Raw genomic sequence first — 26,625 nt, forward strand, 5'->3', positions numbered from 1 at the left:
ACGTATTTCATTAGATTACTCAAGGTCAGTAACGTGTTCTAAATACTTTGGATTACTTCTTCAGCACTGGTAGATTTTTTCACTTGTTTTGACTATAAAAACTCTGCCAGTACAGTAAGACAAAATACACATGTTAAAAATACATTCTCTGAAAAACCTAAATATCTTATGCAGTGTTGTTTCTAAAACAAGATAAATCAAATTAATCTTGTTTTAATGATTTTTAGATATTTTTACAGGAAAACAATAAAAAAATTATCAAGAATATGATTTTTGCCCTAATATCAAAAGTAAAGCTGACAATTTACACAAGGTTTATTTCTATTTCTTCTGCTCCAAACCTACTTCAAACTTACTTCTCTGTCTGCTTGTAAGAAAGTGTTTCACCGATGTTCAAATGCACTTTGGATCACATCATTTATATGTATAAATGTTTTCCATCTGAAAGGACTAAATATTAAATGAAGCAAATGACAATAAAATGCAAAGTAATCTCTTCAGTAATCAAAATACTTTTTGAATGTAACTGTATTCTAATTACCAATGATTTAAATTGTAACTGTAGTGGAATACAGTTACTTATATTTTGTATTTTAAATACATAATCCCGTTACATGTATTCCGTTACTCCCCAACACTGAATATATTCAGAATCAGAATCAGAATCAGCTTTATTGCCAAGTATGCTTACACATACAAGGAATTTGTCTTGGTGACAGGAGCTTCCAGTGTACAACAATACAAAAACAATACAAAAACAGCGGCAAGACATAGATAATAATACAAAATAAAAAATAGTTATACACATACGTACATACACAGACAGACACACACATACATACACACACATACACATACACATGCACATACGTAATGCAATCTAATACAACTCTGTTGTCTGTTATGTACAGTGCAAATACAAATCTGTTATGTACAGTGCAATTTTTTTTGTTTTTTTTCAGAGGAATGAAATGGCAGAAGAGGTTGGATGTGTTGGATAAATATAAAAAAAAGACTAAACTGTGTATTGCACATAGTTATTGCTCAATGGGGCAATTTAACTGTTCATGAGATGGATAGCCTGAGGGAAAAAACTGTTCCTGTGCCTGACGGTTCTGGTGCTCAGAGCTCTGAAGTGTCGGCCAGAAGGCAACAGTTCAAAAAGGTAATGGGCAGGGTGAGTGGGTCCAGAGTGATTTTTCCAGCCTTTTTCCTCACTCTGGAAGTGTATAGTTCTTGAAGGGGGGGCAGGGGGCAACCAATAATCCTCTCAGCAGTCCAAATTGTCCTTTGTAGTCTTCTGATGTCTGATTTCTTAGCTGAACCAAACCAGACCGTTATTGAAGTGCAGAGGACAGACTCAATGACTGCTGAGTAGAACTGTATCAGCAGCGCCTGTGGCAGGTTGAACTTCCTCAGCTGGAGAAGGAAGTACTGCTGGGCCTTTTTCACAGTGGAGTCAATGTGGGTCTCCCACTTCAGGTCCTGTAAGATGGAAGTGCCAAGGAACCTGAATGACTCCACTGCTGCCACAGTGCTGTTTAGAATGGTGAGGGGGGAAAGTGTTGGGGTGTTCCTACTAAAGTCCAAAATCATCTCCATTGTTTTGAGCATGTTCAGCTCAAGGTTGTTTTGACTGCACCAGACAGCCAGCTGTTTAACCTCCCTTCTGTATGCAGACTCATCGTCATCTCGGATGAGGCCGATGACAGTGATGTCATCTGCAAACTTCAGGAGCTTGACAGAGCGGTCCTTGGCGATGCAGTTGTTTGGTGTAGAGGGAGAAGAGTAGTGGGGAGAGCACACATCCCTGGGGGGCACCAGTGCTGATTGTACAGGTGCTGGAAGTGAGTTTCCCCTGTCTCACAAGCTGCTGCCTGTCTGTCAGAAAGCTGGTAATCCACTGACAGATAGACATGGGAACAGAGAGTTGGTGTAATTTATTCTGGAGTATAGCTGGGATGATGGTGTTGAAAGCCGAACTGAAGTCCACAAAAAGGATCCTTGCATATGTCCCTGGTCTGTCCAGATGTTGCAGGATATGATGCAAACCCATGTTGACTGCATCATCCACAGACCTGTTTGCTCGATAAGCAAATTGAAAGGATCTAGAAAGGGTCCAGTGATGTTCTTCAGGTGGGCCAACACCAGTCTCTCAAATGATTTAATGACCACAGACATCAGGGCGACAGGTCTGTAGTCATTAAGTCCTGTGATTTTTGGTTTCTTTGGGACAGGAATAATGATTGAGCATTTGAAGCAGCATGGGGCTTCACACTGCTCCAGTGATCTATTGAAGATCTGTGTGAAGATGGGGGCCAGCTGGTTAGCACAGGATCGAAGACACGCTGGTGAGCCTGAAGCTTTCCTCGTCTTTTGTTTCCGAAAGACTCGGCTCACATCATCTTCACAGATCTTAAGTGCAGGTTGAGTAGCAGGAGGGGGGAGGAGGGGGGTTGCAGGAGGTGTTAGTGTCTGTGTGAAGTGAAGGTCAGAGTGGGTGTGGGGTGTGAGATTGGGGTTTTCAAAACTGCAGTAGAACACATTCAGGTTGTCAGCCAGTTGTTGGTCCACCACAGGGTTGGGGGTAGGAGTCCTGTAATTTGTGAGTTGTTTCATGCCACTCTACACTGATGCAGGGTCGTCAGCTGAAAACTTGTTTTTCAGCTTCTCAGAGTATCTTCTTTTAGCCACTCTGATTTCCTTGTTCAGTGTGTTCCTGGCCTGATTGTACAAGACTTTATCCCCACCCCTGTAAGCATCCTCTTTGGCCTGATGAATCTGCCTGAGCTCTGCTGTAAACCATGGTTTGTCGTTGTTGAACTTTAAATAAGTCCTAGTAGGAATGCACATATCCTCACAGAAACTGATATATGATGTAACAGTATCTGTGAGCTCGTCCAGGTCTGTGGCGGCAGCCTCAAAAACACTCCAATCAGTGCAGTCAAAGCAGGCTTGTAGTTCCCGCTCTGCTTCATCGGTCCATCTCTTTACAGTCCTTACTACTGGCTTGGTTGATTTTAATTTCTGCCTGTAGGTTGGAAGAAGATGAACCAGACAGTGATCAGAGAGTCCCAAAGCTACTCTAGGGACAGAGTGATATGCATCCTTTATTGTTGTGTAGCAATGATCCAGTATGTTCTTGTCTCTGGTGGGGCATGTAATGTGCTGTTTGTATTTGGGCAGTTCACGTGTGAGATATTACAGTATATATTAATATATAATTATGATATAAATATTATATGAATACATACATTTTATTTACTTTTAATAATTGTAGTATTATAAAGATTCAAGTATTGCAAATTAAGTGCAAAATTTAGTAAAATTAGCTGCAAAAATAAAGGGCATCTTGTGGAGTTCTTGCTTCTGTTTCACACGTGACAATAAAAGACTGAGCACAAGCTGGTCCTGAATAAATTATTTAATCATTTACAGTAATGACAATTGTGCATGTGCACAATTTTATTTTTTACTCTGTGCTTGTGCACTGTGGGATTTAAATTTAAGTGGCTTGAGTGTTTTTTATTTTTTTATTTTTTTTATTTTTTTCTCCCCAATTTGGAATGTCCAATTCCCAATGCACTCTAAGTCCTCGTGGTGGCGTAGTGACTCGCCTCAATCCGGGTGGTGGAGGACGAATCTCAGTTGCCTCCACGTCTGAGACCGTCAAACCGCGCATCTTATCACGTGGCTTGTTGAGCGCGAATTGGCTTCACGCCATCCACAGCGGCATCCACGCACAACTCGCCACGCACCCCACCAAGAGCGAACCACATTATAGCGATCACGAGGAGGTTACCCCATGTGACTCTAACCTCCCCTAGCAACCGGGCCAGTTTAGGAGACCTGGCTGGAGTCAGGCTTGAATGTTTTAACAACATTCACCAAGATTCGTTCCGATCCATATAATGATTCGTTCAGTGACCATTTCTGGTGAAGCCACCTGGTGATGTCTTGTGTGAAATGAGTTAGTCACTAAATCAATGATCAAAATAAAATTTGAATCCTTTAAAATGTGTATGTCTACAGACCTACAAATGAGGCTTTAGAAGAGGTTTTATGCATTACAAGAACAAAGCAAAGCTATCAATTCCCTACAGTTTGTGAGCTGCTGAGCATGACTTTTATCAAACAACAACAATAATAGTCTTATATTATTATGAGTTTCAATAATGTCTGTACGTTTTCATGTATAAAAAGCATGTCTACATATCTATTGACTTCAGTAAAATGCAAAAGTGTTCTAAGAACACAGCAGATCTATGTTTTTTCTTACAGTTTGTCGAGTGCACACCAACATAGAGGTAAAAATCAGGAGCTGATATTAAAAATAGCTTTACATATTTAACACAGATCTAGTAATCTGTTTAAATTGGCAAAAAGAACTGATCAAACTATTACCTCACAAACATAATGTAAAAAGCATATCTTAACGCTGATATAAACTCCACTTACAATGTGTGCTTAAAAGAAGGATTGTTTCTACAGTGCATTTCACGTAATGCTGCCAATCAAGAACGATATGCCGATAAATAACCCTCATTTGTGTGTTCCTCACCTCTAGATTATTAATTTAGATCAACATCAATGCCGATAAAAAACATGGATAAAAGAACATTGTTAAAAGCATCTTTGTAGAAATGAATGGAGCCGCAATGATTAGACTGTCTGACTGATGGACTATTACGTAAGGGATGTTTCGGCTCATGAAACTCACCTGTGATTGGCTGGATGGTTTTTCAATAAGACCAAAGTAACAAAATGCAAATAACACTGTATACAAATCCACCATTTGGACTCAGTATGGGTTTATCTTGGAAGAGTGCGGGGGACAAAAATGACCTTTTTAAAGAGTGCGTCAAAGTTTTTTTAACGCCCTTGCTTTAGCCGCATTGTGCCCTAGTATTTTCACCTGTGGTCTCACACATTTTGACCCCATTGAAGCCTATATGCGGTTATGTTGGGGCCTAATTCAAATTGCTTTTCTATTGTATCAACCAAGAAGTTTATTTCTAGAAAATGGTGAGATTATGAATTACTTACTCAACTAAGCAATTAAGCAAGTAAGCAATTCAAGTCAGCTAATGCAGTTATTTTTACTACTGTAAAACCACTAGGTATTAGACACAATCAATCAATCAATCAATCAACATGATAAAATAAATATTCTGAAAGCTAACACTGTTTAATGGAGATTATCCCATAATACAGGTGCACTTGGTAATATTTGTTTACACTGTGCTGACACCTATAGCGGTGTAAATGCAGCATCACCCAAAAACAGAAGTCGCAGTTGTAAAATTACAGTCAGCTACAGTATGATTAATTTATTAATAAATCTGACAAAAATTCTATTCTACTATTGCTATTTCTTTCCCAGCGTAGCAGAATTGTGACGTTTGTTTAGGCTTACAGCAATTAATGGAATATTCCAGGTGGGGATTTGCAGATTTAATGTCACACAAAGTTCCACATCAAAGCAAAATATGCCGAAAAAGCATGTTTTTTAAATTATTGTTATTATTATTTACAATCGATAGCTTCCTAAAACATGAGGAAAGGAAAAAAGAATTTTGAGAATTTTTTGAGAACCCTATTCTAGACTCTCTCAGGTTTAACATGAGGGAAACTGCAATAAATAATTGTATTAATCAATTAATTATTATGATTTTATAGAAGTAGGACTAATAACGTTCATTGTGTAAGCATTTTAATGTATTGACACTACTTATTTCTGGGGCTTCAAATATTGTCTTGGACAGGGTGGTTTATAACATTTTAACTTTAAGGATTAAAAAGACGAATGTTAGTGGTCAGCAGCACAAGACTTTAAACTTCCCGGGTTCCTCCAGTGTCCCAACATTCCCCGTTGGATCCTCCCCATCCAGCCCGCTCAGTGAGTGGACGGCTGCGGTTCTGTTCCGGCTACACCTGCTCAAACCACCAGGAAGTGCTGGGCGATAAATCCTAAAGTAATAATCCCTTTTACCTGGAGCGAGAGGACCGAACAAATATTATTATGCAGTGTATCCGGGGAAAGCCCTTCGATTAGCTTCATGTGATCGATGCGTTGTCTCGGTGTGTGACACTCGATTAATGCGGGGTCAAAAATACACCGTCAACTCCCTGCAAGTTGGGGTTATTGTTTTCCTGCGGTGTAGCGTTTAGTTTTTTTTTTTTAGTTTTTTTTTTTTTTTTTTTTTTAGTTTTTTTCTCGATCTTAACCTCCCTCCGGCAATGGGATGCTGTGGAAGCACAGAGGTAAGCGAGGATGTTGATACATTGTATCGAATTTCGCGCGAATGCGTCGATACATTGTTTGGCATATTTATTACATTGTTTGCGCTCGCTGTGATACATTGTTGGACGGCTGATTGCCTTTGATGGGCCAGTGAAGAGCTGCACTGTCACTTGCTGTACATGTAATCCTATTATTATGTTCTATGCGCTCGCTCAAAATGATGCATGCATTTGACCCGGCCGATTATATGATGCTTTTGTCTTTGCATAAAAATGCAAAACCAGATCTCTGATTTTTGTAGCGCGTTCACTCGCGCACATCATATTTCCGCTGTGCAATGTGCTAGTCAACATGAGCTCGGAGTGTGTTGTCTTTTAACAACACACTGTCAAAATAAGATGTCTCACTTTAGATGTCAAACACACGGGCATAGGTTAACTGTATCCATCAAGAGATTCAATTGATAATTGCATATTTACTGGGGTTGTTGCTTTTTTGATGTGAAATTTATTTTTTAATAAAGGACTACTTGCTCTTGTTTTGATATCAGTTTCATTTGTGAGGCTTATAACATTCACATAATGATTATCTGTCATGTAAAACCTGACTATTTGATTCAAATGATGATTTTTCTATTTCAGAGGACAAAACGAGAATGGAAACCGCTGGAGGACAGAAGCTGCACAGATCTGCCATGGCTTCTGTTATTCACATTGTTCTGTTTAGGAATGGTAAGTCAACAATTGCCATTATTCATAATTTATAGCCAATACTTCATTCCTAAATGCATGTTCTGAATGTACGCCTGGTCACACTGTACATTATAATGTCAGTGTTACTGTGTTTTACTTATGCAAGCGCTGTTTAATTCTGATATATTACATGCACTTAAATATGTTGTGGAACTGTTTGTAATCGCACATTCTTAGTGTTATTGCAACTGTGTATTAACATGTAATATGTAGGGGAGACTGGGGCTAGTTGTCACATTTTTGCTGCATTTGTTATTTAAAATAGAATGTTTATTTTTGAAAGTCAATTTCTGCATAGCCATATACATTTATCAATGGGCTACAAACAGTTTTTGAACATTTTTACAGATATTTCCCAGTAAAAAAGCTGCAGTTCATTGAACACTCATTGACCTTTTGTGACAAACTAGCCCTGGTCTCCCCTTTAACATGGACTCTAAAATATAACATGCTGCCTTACTAATTAATTCAGCACTGATTTCAAGATAATGCCCAACTACCAATCATATATATACAGTTGAAGTCAGAAGTTTACATACACTTAGTCATTCAAACTCATTTTTTAACCAATCCACAGATTTAATATTCGCAAACTATAGTTTTGGTAAGTCGTTTAGGACATCTACTTTGTGCATGGCACGAGTAATTTTTCCAACAATTGTTTACAGACAGATTGTTTCACTTTTAATCGACTATATCACAATTCCAGTGGGTCAGAAGTTTACATTCACTTAGTTAACTGTGCCTTTAAGCAGCTTGGATAATTCCAGAAAATGATGTCAAGACTTTAGACAATTAACCATTTTTCTTCTGATAGGAGGTGTACTGAATTGGAGGTGTACCTGTAGATATATTTTAAGGCCTACCTTCAAACTCAGTACCTCTTTGCTTAACATCATGGGAAAATCAAAAGAATTCAGCCAAGACCTCAGAAAAAAAATGTGGACCTCCATAAGTCTTGTTCATCGTTGGGAACAATTTCCAAACACCTGAATGTACCATGTTCATCTGTACAAACAATAGTATGCTAGTATAAACACCATGGGACCACACAGCCATCATACTGCTCAGGAAGGAGACACATTTTGTCTCCTAGAGATGAATGTAGTTTGGTGCAAAAAGTGCATATCAATCCCAGAACAACAGCAAAGAACCTTGTGAAGATGCTGAGGAAGGAGATAAGTATCTATATCCACAGTAAAACTAGTCCTATATCGACATAACCTGAAAGGCTGCTCAGCAAGGAAGTAGTCACTGCTCCAAAACCACCATAAAAAAGCCAGACTGTATTTTGCAAGTGCACATGGGACAAAGATCTTACTTTTTGGAGAAATGTCCTCTGGTCTGATGTAACAAAAAATGGCAGTTTTGGAGCAGTGGCTTCCTTCAAGCAGCCTTTCAGGTTATGTCTATATAGGACTCGTTTTACTGTGGATATATATACTTGTGTACCTGTTTCCTCCAACATCTTCACAAGGTCCTTTGCTGTTGTTCTGGGATTGATTTGTACTTTTTGCACTGAAATAAGTTCATCTCTAGGAGACAGAATGCGTCCCCTTCCTGAGTGGTATGATGCCTGTGTGGTCCCATGGTGTTTATACTTGCGTACTATTGTTTGTACAGATGAACATGGTACATTCAGGTGTTTGGAAATTGCTCCCAAGGATGAACCAGTCTTGTGGAGATCCACAAATGTTTTTTTCTGAGGGCTTGTCTGATTTCTTTTGATTTTCCCATGATCTGAAATGAGTTTTTCACTTCACGTGAAACTGAAACCAGCCTTGAGCGGGGAATGAAAAAATGAGTTTTAATGACTTCAGCCTAAGTGTATGTAAACTTCTGACTTCAACTGTATATAGATATTATTTTTGCATTGAGGAATCACCATTCTGGTAAATAAGGTTATTGTCACCTTGTTCTGTTAAAATGCTTGATGCAAATAAAAGGAATTGATTTGTAGATATTGCAAATGAATAAATGAGTGATGAATGGTCATTAAATGTATTTTGTGTTGTCATTTTGAATGCTTTTTTTTTTTTTTTTTTAACACACTTTTATTGGAAATACCTCTTTTCCTAAGGTAATATCAGTGAATTATAGAAGTGTATTTTCCAGGCCTGGAAAAGTCATGAAAATTTATAAAATCTTTATATTTCAGATATTTTAATTTAGCATATATACATTTTTCTAGTTATGCTTTATTCTTAAATTATTTCTGCTGCTGCATTTTGCCTTTTCGTATTGGTCTTTTTTTTAAAATCATTTTTAAAACTCCTTGTCCAGTTATTGCACACAACTGGAAAAGTCATTGAAATTAACTGGTCAAAAAGTACGTCTATCAATATTCATGTCTCTACAAGAATGCTGAAGTTTGTCAAGTAATTAAATCCACAGGTGACTCTTGATTTAACAGTAAAGCCTTGTAAAACTACTGTAGGTTTTGATGTATCCTGCTTATTATGAAACCTTTTCTGAAGATTTGTACTTTTACTTTGCCTGTAGTTCTTTTCTTTAGCAGACTCCCTCCATAATTCATGCTGATTCACTCTTCTTTCAGTGCGGAATCTGTGGGTTTACCATCGTGACTGGAGGGGCGGCGCGGCTGGTCTTTGGATATGACAGCTACGGTAACACATGCGGTCAGCGCAACAAGGCCATCGAAGGTGTCCGGCTGAGCGGTCTCGATCACACCGACAGAAAGTGAGTCGCCTTTCGCCTGTGTCTCCCCCTTTTTTTTGTGCCCGGCCTGTGTGCTGAAACCTTTTTCTTTAATGGTCAGCAGTGAAATGAGTGCTCCAGCTCTTGCCCTTCGATTATCACATCAATGCAAATGTCAAACGGCCGCCGTTTCTCTTCGAGAAGGCTGAGCTACACACACCGAGCCTTGAATAATTTAGAGATGGCCCGAGGATGTGCACTGTCACAGTGTGTGGCCCATAATGTGTCCTAGCCTGCAGGAAAGATAGGTATTTCAGGCCATTTCATTTTCATGGCTGTCAAATTACTTTTTGTCGCTCTCCATTGTGGTTGAACTGAATTAAATATGGAGCTTTTTAGAGATGGTCCTGAGATCTGACTCATCATTATGACGCAGGACTATTCATTTGGTGCAGCATTCAACAGCTTGTCAGAGCAGAAGTGAACTTAATAATAGCTTGAAAATGTCTTTCAGGAGCTGTCAGAGAGATGCCTGTACTGGCGGAGGGCATACGGTTTGCCTCGATATTTAGTGATATTTAAAGTGTATCTTTAGGGTGCTTTCACACAGTTGAGCGAACACATCCGAGTTGTTAAGGAAACCAAATTCCTTGGAGTAACTCTTGACAGTAAACTGACTTTTGTCCCTCACATAAAGATTTTAAAAGATAAATGTCTTAAAGCCTTGAACATTTGAAAGGTTTTAGCTAAAACACAATGGGGTGCAGAAAGTTCAGTTCTTTTAAATCCCTACAGAGCACTAATTCGATCACGCCTGGATTATGGAAGTATAGTGAATGGATCAGCCAGGAAATCATATATCCGAGTCTTGGACACAGTACATCATCAAGGCATATGTCTGGCTTTAGAGGCCTTTAGGACATCGCCAATTCAAAGTTTGTATGTAGAAGCAAATTAACTTTCTCCGGAGAACAGACACCTCAAACTAGCCCTACAGTTTACAACAAAGCTGAAGACCAACAAAGAAAACCCAGCTTACCATCCTGTTTTCTCAACCCCTTTGTCAAGCCTATACGAACAAAAACCAAGACATATCCGTCCTTTTGGACTACGGATCAAACCACATTTACTAAATCTCAAAGTAGATCTGAGCATACTGGATCAAACACACTTAAGTACAATTCCCCCCTGGAACTTTAAAAAACCAAAAATAATCTTAGACTTAACAAGAAACAAAAAAATCTGAAACCCACCCAAATTACTTTCAACAACAACTCCTTTTCATTAGAGAAATATTTCCATCACATATCTCTATATATACAGATGGATCAAAATCTGAGGATCATGTATCATCTGCATTTGTGATCAACCATAAAAAAAAAGGAATATCCATCCCCAATCACAGCTCAATTTTTACAGCAGAGGCAAACGCTATCGTCTTAGCACTGGACTTCATAAAGACTATGCAACAGAGAAACTTTCTGATAATTTCAGATTCAAAATCATGTCTTCAGGCAATGTCATCTTTAAAAAATGATCACCCAATGCTTGAAAAGATTCTATGCAAGCTGCTGGATTTGGAGGCCCAAAATTTCAATATCTGCTTCTGCCGGGTACCTGGACACTGTGGAATCCCAGGAAATGAGGAAAGAAAGTGTCCAATACCTCCCACTGACTTAAAACCCGTAATAAATTCATATATTAAAAACAAATGGCAAACTGAGTGGGATCAATGCACCATGAACCTACTCCATGAAATCAACCCTATTGTTGGCAAAAGAAGTTCCTCTCTGTTTTCAAATCGCTGGGACCAGATTGTCTACACCCGCTGTCGAATAGGTCACTCCAGGATGACACACAAGTTTTTAATATTGGGAGAAGATTCACCAACATGTACCTTCTGCCAGAATCCATTATCCCTGAAACATGCTTTATTAGACTGTACTGGTCTTAACCCCGTGAGAAACCTTTTTTATTCAGTCAGCACTCTGGAAGAAATTTTTAACAAAGTCAAACCAAACGCAATTTTAGAGTTTTTAGGAAAAATTGATTTTAAAAACATTTTATAGAATTCCTTACACATTTCTCGCCATGGAAATAGCCATAGAAGCTGGCATGGCGTTAAAAACAAACAAACAAACACACAGTTGAGTTTTTGGTGTGGAACTGAATCCATTTGATATCAGTTCTGATGGTTTGATTATTGTGATAGTTATATTATTTTCAAATAGTATAAAAGAATGAAAAAATTCCAGTTAATTTTTAGTTATTTCCAGCAATTAATTGTTAGTTTCCGTGTAGTTTTTATTTCAATACCGTTTTTATATATTTTATGATCAGTTTTTGTAATTATTATAATTTAGCAATATATCATCAATTGGGGATCCCAATTGAAATTATTTTAATGTTGCTGATGTACATTTCTGAAATTGAAATCGCTTATTATTAATAATTGACTAGTTTTTTTTTTTTGGGCCCTAGAAAATCGAGATTTAGTATTTTTATGTGAATAAAGGTACATTTCTAGTTTCAAAGTTATTTGTGGTTCAGACTTTTGTTTTAATTGGTCAAGAAAAACTAGCTTCATACTATGTGACCCACATTTGGTTTTCGACCACTGAAAATGGGTAACGTTTATCAATTTACGTATGGAGCCACATTTGATAGCCTCAGAGCCCAATATCTCTTGGATTTAACCATATAGGGCCTTAAAGATTATACCAAAAGGAAAGTTTGTTCTGAATCAGAATATAAATGGATATTAAGATATCTTTAATGCTTTGAGTTTGACACCCAAACACAAAAAATGGTTTGTTCCCCATTTTTGGACTTGCACCATAATGCAACAAGGTGTGCTGCTGAAGTCAATAGATAATTACTCCATAATTACGGCCATAATTACTCCATAATTGATCCATGTCATTTAATATTTTGGCTTTCATCATTTATGTTTATCTTTCTTTAGAAAAAGTTAAAAAAAAATCCAAAGTTTCAGCAGGGGAAGTTTCTGAAATTTGGTTGATTTGATATGGAATAACCCAAAGGGACAAATTAGTCTTTACCTAGCAACAGTGGTAAACGGCTGCTTCTAGTTCTTACGGTGGTACTTGCATTGATGCGTACCACGGTTCGGGCCCAAATAATGTAATGTGAAAAGAGACCTTCAGGGGGAGGAGGATGGGATCAAACTCTGGTTTGGACCAGACATTCGAAACAAGTGTGAAAACAGCCTTATTCATAGTGAATGCAGAATCATTACTTGTGAAGATAAGGAGAATTGCTGATTCACATTAAGGCGGCACCACACTAGTAGACTCAAGTCCAAACAACTCGAGTTTGGCCGAGGGTGCCACACATGCAGGCTGCTTCGCTGAGATCTCGCTTTCTTCAGTCGGAGGTACTGTATAACACACTTGTCAATGCAAAATGGTGGAGGGGTGACACATACCAATTCACCGCAACTCTCTCTCTGATTCCCTGTCACGTGGAGCTCGCCAAAATAACAGCATTCGTACCGAGTGAGCATAAACAATTGTAATGTGATTTAGGGTGTTTTCAGACCTCTAGCTTGCATGATTTCTTCCGAAAAAAGGGCTAAAATAGTTACAAAGTAGCATTTTCTGAATGGTTCAGTTCTCTTTCACAAGGTTATATTTTAAAACGGACTAAAACTTAACATTTCCATCATGGTTATTTTTATCTGTCATTAGTTGCTTTTGCATTATTTCTGCATTGAAAATTAGCTGCTCTCACAGTCACAGAGCTCTGTCCTGCACGCACGGTCACTGGCACACACACACTTGCACATACACATACACACAAAAAGAGTGAAGCCACATTTTTTTCTGTCACAAAGTTGCAACGGTGTCGTACCCGGCGTCGTTCTGCCACTATCCACAAGAGAGAAGCGATCGTTAAGATTTCTAATATAGCTGCCAAAAGGTGAATGAATGAATTACAGTGCAGGTCTGAGTGTGATTGCCGTGTTCAAATACAGTATGCCTATACAAACTGAACCAAGGGAGAAAACGCACCAGGTTCCGAAACGAGCCAGGTGTGAAAACACCCTTATTAAGCGATTCATGGAGAACCTTTACCTTGTGAAAGTGTGTGATTTATGTATTTCTTTCTCTTTTTTTTTTTATCCCCTTTTCTCCCAATTTGGAATGCCCAATTCCCACTACTTAGTAGGTCCTCATGGTGGCGCGGTTACTCACCTCGATCTGGGTGGTGGAGGACAAGTCTCAGTTTCCTCCGCTTCTGAGACCATCAATCCACGCATCTTATCACGTGGCTCGTTGTGCATGACACCACGGAGACTCCACATGTCGAGGCTCATGCTACTCTCTGCGATCCACGCACAAATTACGACGCGCCCCATTGAGAGTGAGAACCACTAATCGCGACCACAAAGAGGTTACCCCATGTGACTCTTCCCTCCCTAGCAACCGGGCCAATTTGGTTGCTTAGGATACCTGGCTGGTGTCACTTAGCACAACCTGGATTCGAACTCATGACTCCAGGGTTGGTAAGTCAGCGTCAATACTCGCTGAGCTACCCAGGCCCCCAGATTGTGTATTTATCCCCTCAAGGCTTGCCGTAGTATGTTTATATCCATATGCGGCTTGTGAGTAAGAAGAGTGTTGTGTGTCTGCATACTGATGTCATTTTAGTGTAGGAAAAGAAGGCAGGAAAACGCTTGGTGACAGAATCACTTTGGATTTCAATCAGTGTTTGTGATGATATGCAGATGAGTGGGATAAAAACATTCAGATCAGATTGATGTCTTCGTTCTTCAGGAAAAGACGCTCATTGTTCACTTGATGAGAATACAAGACCCCACCTCAGCGACAATTGTTTTTTTTTTTCAAGCAAGGCTGTGTTTTTTTTCTTTCAATTTTTGAAGCCGTTAACTCAGCATGGAGTCCCAACGGTCAAGTGATAAGTGACCTCCCGCTGAGAGACGCTAATGCATGCTTTGTCTCCATCTACCTGTCCGTCAATTATGTTATTGAAGCTCACACCTGAAAATCACTGGAAAAATGGGTTAGTGTGGCGTGGGCTTTAGTGGTGGTTTCATGTGGATGCTCTTGCTTTTGTGTGATTTACTGTAGGTGTTTATTTTATTTGATTACAACCATATTGCTCTGAGAAATTACTTAATTCACTCATGTTATAAAAGCTTGAGAGACGGATGTGTTAAATATCACCCACAGTGAGCTTTTCCTGCCAGAAAGCAGGATTATTTGGTTCTCCTCTTTTAGTTCAGCTTTAACTCAAAATACAGAGCCACTGGAGACATGCAATCACCCTTGAGCGCACGCACACACACACACACACACACACACACACACACACACACACTGCTAAGTGCAGCCTGAACTACGCACCTGCGGACTCATTTCCTAATGAAAGTGCTTTCATAATGAGAGTGTTTGTTAAAATTAGGGCTGCAACTTGAAAGTGAATACATTTTGGAAGTTGTAACAATTTCTGTTAATGCTTTTCTTGTTCTTGTACCTGAAGTGTTCAAAATCATCCCTTTACTGTTATTAGTTTGTTCACACTATTAAAGTTAACATGAAATCAAAATTGGCCATAAATACTTTCTGCACGTTCCTTACTGTGCACAATTCATCAGTGCATGTTATTCCATATACTGAAATGTTCGTTTTTGTAATCTTTTATAGAAATGAAATAACATCCTCTGCCTCTGAAAGACTTTCCTTTTCAGCTGACATCATGTATTCTTTCTTACTTTTCAACCCCTCCCCCCCCCCAAACCTGAATCAAATTTTTAGCAATATGTCAGAAGTAAAATGGATTGTGATTGATGTTCTACATTGATTTTAATCTACATTATCTAGCGGTTGGCATGGAGGGCTGGCTGTGGACTTTTACCTTTCTGCAGGGCAATTAATATATTAAGAAGTGTAATAAGCAACCTTATTAAACAGCAATTATTTTGTTAAAATAATTAGGATGATTTGATGTTAGCCTTTACTCTGCAGATGTTAGCAGACGTTAGCCTTTACTTGCCGCGTTTCCACTGTCGGGCCAAATTAAGGCGTGCTAGTGCCTGCCAAGGCCAGTTGCATCCCCACTGTCACTTCCGGTGCAAGTTTGCCGCAAATCTCAAATGCATGTGAAAACGATCAGTGGTGAATTTGCTGCAAGTTTGCGACAAATTTGCAGTGATCTCTCGATTTTTGTAATGGCGGGGCTAATGGCCTTTGGCCTGCCAATTACCCTTGGGCCAAAGAAGGCCAACTGGGGATTGAGGCACGGTCAATGTCAAAGGCGGATTTTAGCGAGAAACTCGTGCTGCGTTTCATTCAAGTCAGATATGGGATATTCCTACTTTAATTCTCCAAAATTCGACCATAAAGGACTTCCATTGCCAGATGCTTGGAAAATGACATTTAAACAACCAAAACTGCAATGTTCCTGTTAGCTTAACAGGGGTTTGACTGTTTCCTAGCAACCCAACTGATAAACAAAGATGCTTTGCTAGCATTTGTGCTACAGGTGTACGATCATCAAAAGAGAGTTTAATTTACTTTGTTTTGTACACCAGTCTCTGCAAACAATTATTATTATTATTTTTTATTTTTTTATTTTTTTTCACCCAATTTGGAATGCCCAATTCCCAATGCACTCTAAGTCCCCATGGTCACGTAGTGATTCGCCTCAATCTGGGTGGTGGAGGACAAATCCCAGTTGCCTCCGCGTCTGAGTCTGTCAATCCACGCATCTTATCACGTGGCTTGTTGAGCGCGTTGCCACGGAGACATAGCGCGTGTGGAGGCTTCACGCCATCCACTGCGGCATCCACGCTCAACTCACCACACGCCCCACCGAGAACTAACCACATTATAGCGACCACGAGGAGGTTACCCCATGTGACTCTATCCTCCCTAGCAACCGGGCCAATTTGGTTGCTTTGGAGACCTGGCTGGAGTCACTCAGCACACCCTGGGATTCGAGCTAGCGAACCCCAGGGGTGGTAGTCTGCAAACAATTGTTAAACAAGCTTTAATATCTTGTAATGTAGGAACTTTGACTCATTGATCGATATCATTTAATAAAAGTGAATGTTTATCACAAACTTTGTACATCTCTGGGTGCCGACATATTTGTGTGATGTCACGCACCTGCATCTCAGCAAAAAAAATTGTGGACACATTACAAATCCGTTAACATGGACAATGGACAAAGCGGTGCCTAAAGGAAGAACTTTCCATGGTTCGAGATCATGGATGGTGTGCTGGGGCATTGTCCTGCTGTTAGTGGAGAGACAACTCGGGACACCATAGCAGTGAAAGTCGGTGAGTGCTCAACGTTAAATTATCTTGCTAGCTAGCTAACATTTCCATACAGTCTTAATATTCTAGATAACTAGATAACATGCGTGTTTGTTTTGGCTTGTGAAATGGGCAGGGTGTGTGACATTTGCACCAGGGCGGCGTATTAAAGGTGGGTTTTAGGGCCACACTGCGGGGCTTTTGGCAGAGCGATTTTTGGTATCGCGGCTCATAGTCCGTGGCTATTGAACCCGGCTGACTAGTTTATGGCCCTGGCTCGCACTGGCCCAATAGTGGAACAGTGGAGATTGACTAGATTAGTTCAAGCCTGAGGGTCAGGCGGGACTTATCTGGAACGTTCACTGGGCTTTCAGAGTGGAGGTGGAGTGGTCTGGTACTTTTCTTCTGAAGTATAGCTCCCAAGTAAATGTATGTTGTTTTAAAGGAGTTTTCGATATTTATATTGAAAAAAAAAAAAAAAAAGACTCATTAAAAACGATATTAGGATCGGCACCTAAATTTTGTATTGGTGCATTCATATTAATTAACATACTTAGCCACAAACATATTGTTTAGCTGTGTTACACATTTTGTGTTAAAACCCTGCCACTGCCTATTACTGATTCCATTACAAAAAATGGAACGAAATGTCTCTGACATTCACATATGACTGTCGTATCTCTCCCCCTAGTGGCCATAGTGATGAACATTCATTTTGCTTGCAATGGATATTAATTGAGAGAGAAGCTAACAAATGTTTACCTCAGAATGACATTACTGTGTGTGAGTTTGTTGAGCAGATGGATGAATTCAGTGAAATTCATGAATAATATTCACTCAGTATTTATTATTAATAGTATTTTTAAAGCTGTTATTGTGATCATTAACAGCAATAACAACCATAATTCAGGAAATAGGAAGCAGAAATGCAGATGTGATTTTAAATATGTAGGTTTAGCTTGTGCAGAAATAAATGACATTCTTAATCAAACATTTACTTTAATAACAAAAGCTTTTTGTGATATATTTGCAATGTAAATAATCATTTCTGACTTCAACTGTCATAATTGTCCAAAACACAGAAGTAGCTTGCATTTAGAATAAACTTTAGGTCAAAATTCATTGATATTTCTCACTTCGCGCTGATAGTTTTGCATGACTACATCACTTTCGGTCGTGCAGTCGTATATGGTCTAGTCGCAGGAGTTGAAATATTTCAATGCAGCCGAAGCTCAAATCGGATCCAAAATTGTCACATCCGCATATAATCAGGACCCTATGCAGCCCCTGTACGACTCTCCATTGGAAATTAATGACTCCTGGTCTATTGTCTGTCGTTTGTCGGATGCAGTGAAAAGCCGGCTTTAAATCCCTGGCACACTCACTGCAAATTGCCTTGTTTAATTGCCTCATTGTAAAAGAAGCTGTTTTAACTACTCAATGATGATTTAAAGTAATATATATTCAGTAGATAATGTGTAATTTGTAATGTTTTCCTTTAGCATTGGCGCTAATGCGCTAACACACTATATGCAGCCATAATATGTGCCGATTACACTGTTATTGTAATTTATGATGACCTACTGCAAAGATTGGTGTATTAAAGTGTTAATGGGCAGAATACAGACAAAAGAATGATGATTGGCATATCTTACTTAGGCAGATGTGTGAAAGGCTTTTGGCTGCAGATGGCACATGAGTGAATGGGTGCTTAAGAGTCTTTGAGCAGATTTAATTCCTTTTGTAGACTAATTAAACAAAAAAATCGAATAACATGTTCTTGAAAATGTCTCTACGTGAATGATCTTACAGATGCAGGTAAGTTGCGCAAGCTCGCTAATAACGCTGCACATGGGTGTATTCATGTTGACTGACCTTAAAGGGATAGTTCACCCAAAAATGAAAATTCTCTCATCATTTACTCACCCTCATGCCATCCCTGATGCTTATGACTTACTTTCTTCTGCAGAACAGAAATGAAGATTTTTAGAAGAATATTTCAGCTCTGTAGGTCCATACAATGCAAGTGAATGGTGACCAGTTCTCTGAAGGTCCAGATATTGCATTAGGGAGCAGAAGTAATCCACATGACTTCAGTGGTTTAATCCATGTCTTCTGAAGCGATCCAATTGGTTTTGGGTGAGAACAATTTATTTGGTTTCTGTTGTTTTTGTTATAATTTATTCCATGTTAACATTTACCTTTAATAAATTACTTTTATTAGAACATTTAACCCACGTGTGGTCTCCCTCTTTGTCATGGCAAGTGACACACCTGTTAACTGCTTTTCCACTGTCGGGCCTGTGCGAGCCAAGGCCATAAACTGGTCAGCCGGGGTCAATAGCCTCGGACCTTGAGCCACGAGACCAAAATCGCTCTGCATTCCCACCATCGGGCCAAAAGCCCCGCAGCGTTGCCCTAAAACCCACCTTTAATATGCCGTCCTGGTGCAAACGTCACACACCCCACCCTTTTCACAAGCCAAAACAAACACGCATGTTATCTAGTTATCTAGAATATCAAGTTTATATTGTATGGAAATGTTAGCTAGCTAGCAAGATAAGTTACCATTGACAATTCACCGACTTCAACTGCTATGGTGTCCCGAGTGGTCTCTCCCCTAACAGCGGGACGATGTCCCAGCACACTGTCCATGATCTTGAACCATGGAAAGTTCTTCTTTTGGGCACCTCTTTGTCCATTGTGCATCGTTATTTTCACATGCAAATGAGCTTGTGATTCGCCGCAAATGTTTGCCAGAAGTTTGCAGCTCTTCGCCGGTAGTGGTGAACCTCAGGCAAACCTTTGGCAACAATGGACAATTTGCTGCAAGTTTGCCACAAAGCTCATGAAAATGACCAGTGGTGAATTTGCGGCAAGTTTGCTGCAAATTTGCCATGAATTCTCGAGTTTGACCTCCGGTGAACAATTTTTTTAAGGTTAAGCACCTCCTTTCATTGACCATTTGCTGAAAAGTTTTTTTTTTTTTTAAACTGAACTGTTGTAGTGGCAAAAGTACATGCTGAGTGTGTAACTGTGTGTCAGGAAACATACAGAGTTAGCAAGCTAATGTTGTTAGCCGAGCAAAGTTCATCTGCATTTAGCTTAGTTTTACTCTCACAGCTGTTAATACCGTCATCCAGCAGGCAGCCAAGTCCCACTGCCCACGATCCCTCACTTTATCCTGAGCTCTGTTTAATAGGGTTATGGTGCATCTTTGCCCCTCATGTGCATTCAGTGTACATCCCCAGTTCTAATAAGGTATGGAAAATGCTAATAAAAACAAAAAGGAGTCATTTGTCAATTTTATTCTCCCTGTGCTATATTGGAAGCACTACAATTATTAAGTAATACATTATTTGATGTTTTACCTGTGAATTTAATTTAGTATATACATATATATTTTTTTAAATATACACTCATTTCAAATCAGATGATTGCAACATGCTCCAAAACATTTGAGACAGTCGAGTCTTTACCAATGTGTAACTTCTCCATTTCTTCTAATAACACTTATTAAATGTTTGGGCACTGAAGACACAAGTTTATTCATCCATTATGCAGGTCTAAAACTAGGCAATTGTACGGGGCCTTCATTGCCATATTGTGCACTTCATAATGCACCACACATTCTCAGTTGGAGACAGGTCAGGACTGCTGGCAAGCCAGTCTAACACCCGAACTCTCTGCTTATGCAGCTATGCTTTTGCAATCCGGGCAGTATGTGGTATGAAGTTGTCCTGCTGGAAAATGCTAGGGCATTCCTGAAAAAGACGGCATCTGGATGGCAGCATATGTTGCTCCAAAATTTGTACATATCTTTCTGCGTTAATGGTGCCCTCACAGATGTGCAAGTTACCCATGCCACTGGCACAACACACCCCCATACCATGACAGACACTGGTTTTTGGACCTGATGCTGATAACAGCTTGGATACTCCTTTTACTCTTTGGCCCGGAGAACACAATGGCTGTTCTTTCCAAAAACTATTTGAAATGTGGACTCGTTGGACCACAGAACTCGATTCCACTGTTCTTGATGAGAACTAAGATGAGACCAAGCCCAGAGAAGTTGGCAGTGCTTCTGGACAGTGTTGATGTATGCCTTCTGCTTTGCATAGTAAAGCCTTAACTTGTATCTGTGGATACAGCAGCGAATGATGTTGACTGACTAAGGTTTATCAAAGTATTCCCGAGCCCATGTCATGACATCCATTACATACTTATGACTTTTTTTTAATTTTTTTTATATAAAAATAAACTATTAAATTCAAAAGGTAAAACATAAAATAATGTGTTGTTGTAGTGCTTTTAATATAGAACAGGGTGAATAGAATTTATTAATAATTCCTTTGTGTTTTTTATTAGCATTTTCTGTACTGTCTTTCCAGCCAACCCTGCTGTTGAACACAACATCACTGTGCAGCTTGGTTCAACTACAGTAATGCCTTCCAAAACGGTCAGAAATCTATGGGTAACCATCGATAACAAATTAAATTTCACAGACCACATCTCAAAGACCGCAAGGTCATGTAGATTTACACTCTACAATATCAGGAAGATAAGACCCTTCCTCTCTGAACATGCCACACAGCTTCTTGTTCAGTCACTTGTCATAACAAGACTGGACTACTGTAATGCTCTCATTGCAGGCCTCCCTGCATGTGCAGTTAGACCCCTGCTAATGATCCAGAATGCAGCAGCATGTCTGGTCTTTAATCAACCAAAGAGAGCACATGTTACACCACTCCTTGTCTCTCTTCACTGGCTGCCGGTTGATGCACGTATCAAGTTCAAGGCTGATGCTGGCATACAGAACAGTCACTGGGTCTGCTCCAGCATACCTAAAATAATTTCTGCAGAGCTACGCGCCCACTAGATGCCTGCGGTCAGCTAAGGAACATCGCCTTGTTGTACCAACACAAAGAGGCACCAAAACACTTTCCAGGACTTTCGGCTTCATTGTACCATGTTGGTGGAATGACCTTTCCAGCTCCATCCGTGAAGCTGACTCACTTTCTGTCTTCAAAAAACAGCTAAAACACATCTTTTCCATGAGCACTTAACCAGTCACTAAAATAAAATTAAAAATAATTCTTGTTGCACTTTAGTCTGTTTTGAATACTATTCTGATGCTAGTGAAACTTTGTAATATGGCACTTTTCATACCACTGTCTCCTTTAGATGATTCACTTATGTTTTCCTCTTTTGTAAGTCGCTTTGGATAAAAGCATCTGCCAAATGAATAAATGTAAATGTAAATTTTTCAGAATTGGGGTTGTGTTTATTACATAGCATACAATTTGTTTCAGTAAGCATTGTGTTATATTGGTTCAGGGTTCATTTTCATTGTTCCTGTTGTTAGTACTGTAAACTTAGTCTGGTATATTACAGGCCAGACTTGTGCCTCTTTATTTCAAGAGGGTGACTAGCCCAACATTGACTCAACCAATGGCTTGAGTTTGGAGCATGACTATCTGTCTCCCCACCCAGTGGCAGTTCGGGGGAGTGTTCATGAAACCTGTTTTGTAAACAGTAATTTTTTAGCAGTTTTGTTTGCCAATGCTGATGAGTGCATTGTATTTGAAAACAAATTGGAGAGACCCCAGAGTGCGAGTCATCAATATTTTTAGTACTTTTTCCCAAAACAGAAATGTCTATAAGTGCTAAAAAGGTTCTTTTTATTTTTTTTGAAGTAAACGTCTTCAATGGCCATGCTGTTTTGACAGGCTGTGTGCTAAGGCTGAAGGGCTCTTTCCTCAAGCGTGTGCGTCCCCTGCTACTGACAGTCTGTTTTTGTGCTGAGCACACAAGACAATGGCTCCCTCGTCACTACGTGGGCGCAGTGCCCACTTCACACCGCATGATATGCTGAAGTAAAGCCATGGCCACAGCGGAGGATTGACTTGTAAACAAGCTCTCTGCCAAAACGCTGGGCTGAACGGTCTTGTGACAAAAAATATCTTCTGTTCAAAGTCGATATTTATCATACAATGCCGTGTTTTAATTTCAACGGGAGCATCAGATTAGACTCCATGAAATTGCATTTCATTCTTCAAAAGATTTAATGTGAAATGGGTCGGTCTACAAAACGGGTGCCATATGTGTCCCTAATATACATATGCTTAAATGACTATTGCACCTCTATTGCACCTCTATTGCACCTCTATTGCACCTCTGTTTTACCTCTGGGTAACCAGCCCATTCATTTTCTTCACTCGGCAAGCACATGGTGCATATAAGATGGCAATAAACTGGTTAATAATGTAGGGATAACTTTGAATTAAACATTAACATCCTTTTTTTTTGTGCTCAAATTACTTCTTGGTGATCATTATAGTATTTTTCTGGCATGGAGCACTGTGTGGTGACTGCACATTTTTGATTGGGAGAACTGCCTTTAGAAAAGCAATTTTCATTGATCATCCATAAAAAATATAATTCAGTTATTTGTTAGTGAGTAAACATCATTTCAGTGCAATCAAGTTGTTTAACAGCAGTGTTCGGTTTTATTTTATTTTATTTTTATTTATTTTTTACATATTTAGTATTCTGACATCCACAAAATGTGTAGCCACTCATTTTCACTTCAGATATTTAAATTAAATGTCTTTAATTTATTTTCATTTTTTCTCAAAGTAACATACCCTAAATTATATATTAGTATTTTAATAAACGTCAAAACATCCACCATTGTGCCTGTACCAAAGCGAACCAAAATTACTTGCTTAAATGACTGGTGTCCGGTTGCGCTGACCCCCATCATCAGCAAATGCTTTGAGAGACTAATCAGAGATTACATCTACTCTGTGCTGCCTCCCTCACTGGACCCATTGCAGTTTGCTTACCGCAACAGTCGCTCCACTGATGATGCCATTGCTACATCTACACTACAAACTGCTCTCTCCCACCTGGAAAAAAGGAACACTTATGTGAAAATGCTGTTTGTAGACTACAGCTCAGCATTCAACACCATAGTGCCCTCCAAGCTTGATGTGAAACTCCGGGCTCTGGGCTTAAACAGCTCGCTGTGCAGCTGGATCCAGGACTTCCTGTCAAGCAGACGCCAGGTGGTTAGAATGGGCAGTAACATTTCCTCATCACTGACCCTCAACACTGGAGCCCCACAGCGCTGTGTTCTCAGCCCACTCCTGTATTCCCTGTACACACATGATTGTGTGGCAACACATAGCTCCAGTGCCATCATTAAGTTTGCTGATGATATGACGGTGGTAGGTCTGATCATTGACAATGATGAAATAGCCTACAGAGAGGAGGTGCACACTCTGACACGCTGGTATCAGGAGCGCAACTTCTCCCTCAACGTCAGCAAGACAAAGGAGCTTGTGATGGACTTCAGGAGAAGAGAAAGAGAACACAGCCCCATCACCATCAATGGAGCACCAGTGGAGAGAGTCAGCAGTTTCAAGTTCCTCGGTGTCCACATCACTGAGGAACTCACATGGTCCGTCCACACTGAGGCCATTGTGAAGAAGGCTCATCAGCGCCTCTTCTTCCTGAGACGGCTGAGGAAGTTTGGAATGAACCGCCACATCCTCACACGGTTCTACACCAGCACTGTAGAGAGCATCCTGACTGGCTGCATCTCCGCCTGGTATGGCAATGGCACCGCCCACAACCGCAAAGCCCTGCAAATTGTGGTGTGAACTGCCAGACACATCATCGGAGGTGAGCTTCCTTCCCTCCAGGACATATACAGTGCATCCAGAAAGTATTCACAGCGCTTCACTTCCACATTTTATGTTACAGCCTTATTCCAAAATGGATTAAATTAATTATTTTCCTCAAAATTCTACAAACAATACCCCATAATGACAACGTGAAAGAAGTTTGTTTGAAATCTTTGCAAATTTATTAAAAATAAAAAACGTAAAAAAATCACATGTACATAAGTATTCACAGCCTTTGCCATGACACTCAAAATTGAGCTCAGGTGCATCCTGTTTCCACTGATCATCCTTGAGATGTTTCTACAACTTGATTGGAGTCCACCTGTGGTAAATTCAGTTGATTGGACATGATTGGGAAAGGCACACACCTGTCTATATAAGGTCCCACAGTTAACAGTGCATGTCAGAGCACAAACCAAGCCATGAAGTCCAAGGAATTGTCTGTAGACCTCTGAGACAGGATTGTATCGAGGCACAGATCTGGGGAAGGGTACAGAAAAATGTCTGCAGCATTGAAGGTCCCAATGAGCACAGTGGCCTCCATCATCTGTAAATGGAAGAAGTTTGGAACCATCAGGACTCTTCCTAGAGCTGGCCGCCTGGCCAAACTGAGTGAACGGGGGAGAAGGGCCTTGTCAGGGAGGTGACCAAGAACCCGATGGTCACTCTGACAGAGCTCCAGCATTTCTCTGTGGAGAGAGGAGAACCTTCCAGAAGAACAACCATCTCTGCAGCACTCCACCAATCAGGCCTGTATGGTAGAGTGGCCAGACGGAAGCCACTCATGACAGCCTGCCTGGAGTTTGCCAAAAGGCACCTGAAGGACTCTCAGACCATGAGAAACAAAGATTGAACTCTTTGGCCTGAATGGCAAGTGTCATGTCTGGAGGAAACCAGGCACCGCTCATCACCTGGCCAATACCATCCCTACAGTGAAGCATGGTGGTGGCAGCATCATGCTGTGGGGTTGTTTTTCAGCGGCAGGAACTGGGAGACTAGTCAGGATCGAGGGAAAGATTAATGCAGCAATGTACAGAGACATCCTTGATGAAAACCTGCTCCAGAGCATTCTGGACCTCAGACTGGGGCGAAGGTTCATCTTCCAACAGGAAAACGACCCTAAGCACACAGCCAAGATAACAAAGGAGTGGCTCCGGGACAACTCTGTGAATGTCCTTGAGTGGCCCAGCCAAAGCCCAGACTTGAACCCGATTGAACATCTCTGGAGAGATCTGAAAATGGCTGTGCACCAACGCTCCCCATCCAACCTGATGGAGCTTGAGAGGTCCTGCAAAGAAGAATGGGAGAAACTGCCCAAAAATAGGTGTGCCAAGCTTGTAGCATCATACTCAAAAAGACTTGAGGCTGTAACTAGTGCCAAAGGTGCTTCAACAAAGTATTGAGCAAAGGCTGTGAGTACATGTGATTTTTTTTTTTTTTTTTTTTTTGTAATAAATTTGCAAAGATTTCAAACAAACTTCTTTCACATTGTCATTATGGGGTATTGTTTGTAGAATTGAGGAAAATAATGAATTTAATCCATTTTGGAATAAGGCTGTAACATAACAAAATGTGGAAAAAGTGAAGCGCTGTGAATACTTTCCAGATGCACTGTATACCAGGTGGTGTGTGAAAAAAGCTCGGAGGATCATAAGAGACTCCAGCCACCCGAGCCATGGGCTGCTCTCACTGCTACCATCAGGCAGGCGGTATCGCAGCATCAGGACCCGCACCAACCAACTTCATGACAGCTTCTTCCCCCAAGCAATCAGACTTTTGAACTCTTGATCTCTCACGATCAAAATACATCAGCACTGCACTTTATTAATCTTATCTCACACTGGACTGTCATAAATTATATTCTCTCTTAACAACACACTGGCAACTGACAATCAACCGACAGCCTGAATGTCAATACAGTACAATACAACCTGCTGTACATTTTATATATACTATATATACTATTTTTTTTATTG

General features: G+C 40.0%; 1 protein-coding gene across 3 annotated transcripts in view; it reads left to right on the forward strand.

Annotated features, from left to right (window-relative positions):
* The window catches only part of LOC127417598 (choline transporter-like protein 1), a 173,561-nt gene that overhangs the window by 7,538 nt on the left and 139,398 nt on the right, over positions 1-26,625 (forward strand). For all 3 annotated transcript variants that reach the window (XM_051657633.1, XM_051657634.1, XM_051657635.1), the window contains 2 exons: positions 6,886-6,975; positions 9,554-9,696. In XM_051657633.1, coding sequence (XP_051513593.1) covers positions 6,886-6,975; positions 9,554-9,696 — 233 coding nt within the window. The remainder of the gene's footprint in view (positions 1-6,885; positions 6,976-9,553; positions 9,697-26,625) is intronic.

The sequence above is a fragment of the Myxocyprinus asiaticus genome, chromosome 27, assembly GCF_019703515.2.
Source record: "Myxocyprinus asiaticus isolate MX2 ecotype Aquarium Trade chromosome 27, UBuf_Myxa_2, whole genome shotgun sequence".
In the NCBI taxonomy this organism is placed as follows: Eukaryota; Metazoa; Chordata; class Actinopteri; order Cypriniformes; family Catostomidae; genus Myxocyprinus; species Myxocyprinus asiaticus.